Source organism: Geospiza fortis, unplaced genomic scaffold, assembly GCF_000277835.1.
Source record: "Geospiza fortis unplaced genomic scaffold, GeoFor_1.0 scaffold315, whole genome shotgun sequence".
Taxonomy (NCBI): Eukaryota; Metazoa; Chordata; class Aves; order Passeriformes; family Thraupidae; genus Geospiza; species Geospiza fortis.
In genome coordinates, this window is record NW_005054648.1 from 125,927 (window position 1) to 127,651 (window position 1,725).

General features: G+C 56.1%; 1 protein-coding gene and 1 long non-coding RNA gene across 2 annotated transcripts in view; one reads left to right on the top strand and one right to left on the bottom strand.

The window, feature by feature from the left end:
- Positions 1-165, bottom strand: part of LOC115948955 — a 1,210-nt gene extending 1,045 nt beyond the window's left edge. The window contains exon 1 of the long non-coding RNA XR_004082685.1: positions 142-165. This is a non-coding gene — a long non-coding RNA (uncharacterized LOC115948955). The remainder of the gene's footprint in view (positions 1-141) is intronic.
- Positions 1-1,725, top strand: part of SRCIN1 (SRC kinase signaling inhibitor 1) — a 45,140-nt gene that overhangs the window by 26,006 nt on the left and 17,409 nt on the right. Inside the window, 1 exon segment of the mRNA XM_031064887.1 lies at positions 332-355. Coding sequence (XP_030920747.1) covers positions 332-355 — 24 coding nt within the window.

Here is a 1,725-nt window from a genome sequence, read left to right on the forward strand (position 1 = left end):
GAAAATGAACATTGTTGTGACTTCCAGCGCCGCGGCAGTGCCAGGAGGGGCTGGGCGCACCAGTGACACCAGTAGCCATGCTGGGCTGCTGTGCCAACCCCTTTTCCCTCCTTTTTCACCCCAATTTGCTTCAATCCTCACCCCCTGCTTGCTCCCTGAAACTCCAGCGACCCTTTGGGAGGGGCAGGAACCAGAGCAGGTTTAAATCCGGGCTCAGAGATTCTCAAAGCGAGAAAAACCAAAAGTCAAACCAAGAATCTTAATGGTATTTTTTTGTTTGTGTGTGTGTGTGTGTGTGTTTTCTTCTGTTTTATCTTTTCTTTGTTGTTAGCAACCCAACTACTGGAGCTTTAAGGTCAGTATTTCGGATTTTTCCTGCTTTCTCTCTGAAATGCATGTGCTTGGCTGTGGCTCTGGACGGGGGTGGGAGCCCGGGGTGGGATTTTTTTGGATGAGGATTCCTGAGCTGAAGTTATTTGGTCTCAGCTGAGCTGAAGCTGAAGGTGGTGAGGGGGAATTTTGGGGTTTGGGGTGTGCCGTGAGTTGTTCTGTGAGGCCTCGTTCCGCGTGCTCACCCCACGGCCAAATCCTGCTGCTCTGGAGTTATTTCTGAGACAGAATTCTGGGAAAAGGATGGGAAAAGGTTGGTTCTGGATGGGATCAGAAGCTCGGAGTGGCTGCTCCCAGCAGCGATACAGGGCTTGCTCTCGTTTCCAGCCTCCTCCTCCTCTTCCTCCTCCTCCTCCTCGCCCAGGGACTCCCTGGCTGCCCTTCAAGGTCGCCACCTTGCCGGGTGACCTTGGCGCGTTGTCCCCGGTGGATTCGCTCTTCCCGTGAAAAAAAAAAAAAACAACCAAAAAAACCCAGGGGATGTGAGGCCGGGAAATTCGGGATACGAAAATTTGTCCCGAGTTTTCATTCCCGGAGTGAAATTCCCGGAGGGAAACGGGTCGGGACCTGCGGCTCCGGGAGGTTCAGCCGGCCCCGGCTCCCCCAGGGCATTCCCGGCGCTGCCAGGGCAGGGAAGGCGTGAAATCCTCAGGTTTTTAATCTTTTTCCCCGATTTTTTTGCCACTAAGAAATAAAACAGGGCTGAACTTTAGGACCTTCCTGGCGCTTTGAGGGGAGGGAAGGCAAAGAATCCTCACTTTTAAAATATTTTCCCGAGTTTTTTGCACCCTTCCCCCGGGGCGTGCCATCGATCTGCCACCCCTGTGCCACTGTCACCTCTGTGCCACTGTCACGCTGCTGCCAGCCCCAGGCTCCAGGGACATCCCCGATTCTCCAGGACACCCCAGTCTGTCTCCAATACATCCCAATCCTCCCCGCACTTTCCCATCCCCTCATTCCCACCCTCCCTGCCCCAAAATCCTGGGCGGGGCCATCCCAAAGGCTCGCGGGGTTTTTGGGACATCCAGGGCCACATCCAAGGGGGGAAAACCCCGCGGGGATGTTCAGTGGAGAGGCCCGGGGGCTCCCGCCGCGCTGATGCGAGGGGTGGGGTGGAATTTGGATTCCCGGAGGAACGGGAAGATCCAAAGGCTCGGCAGAGCTCCTTTGGAGCCGGGACTTTAAAGGAACATCAAAGGCAGCCGAGTAAGAGATCCAGAAGGGCAAAACCGGCGGGGGACGCACAAAGGACGCGTTTGTCCTTAAAACGAGAGTCAGGAGCGCCTTTATCCGCGCCGCGCTCCCGCTCCGGCCTCGGGACCGCGGCTGCGGGTT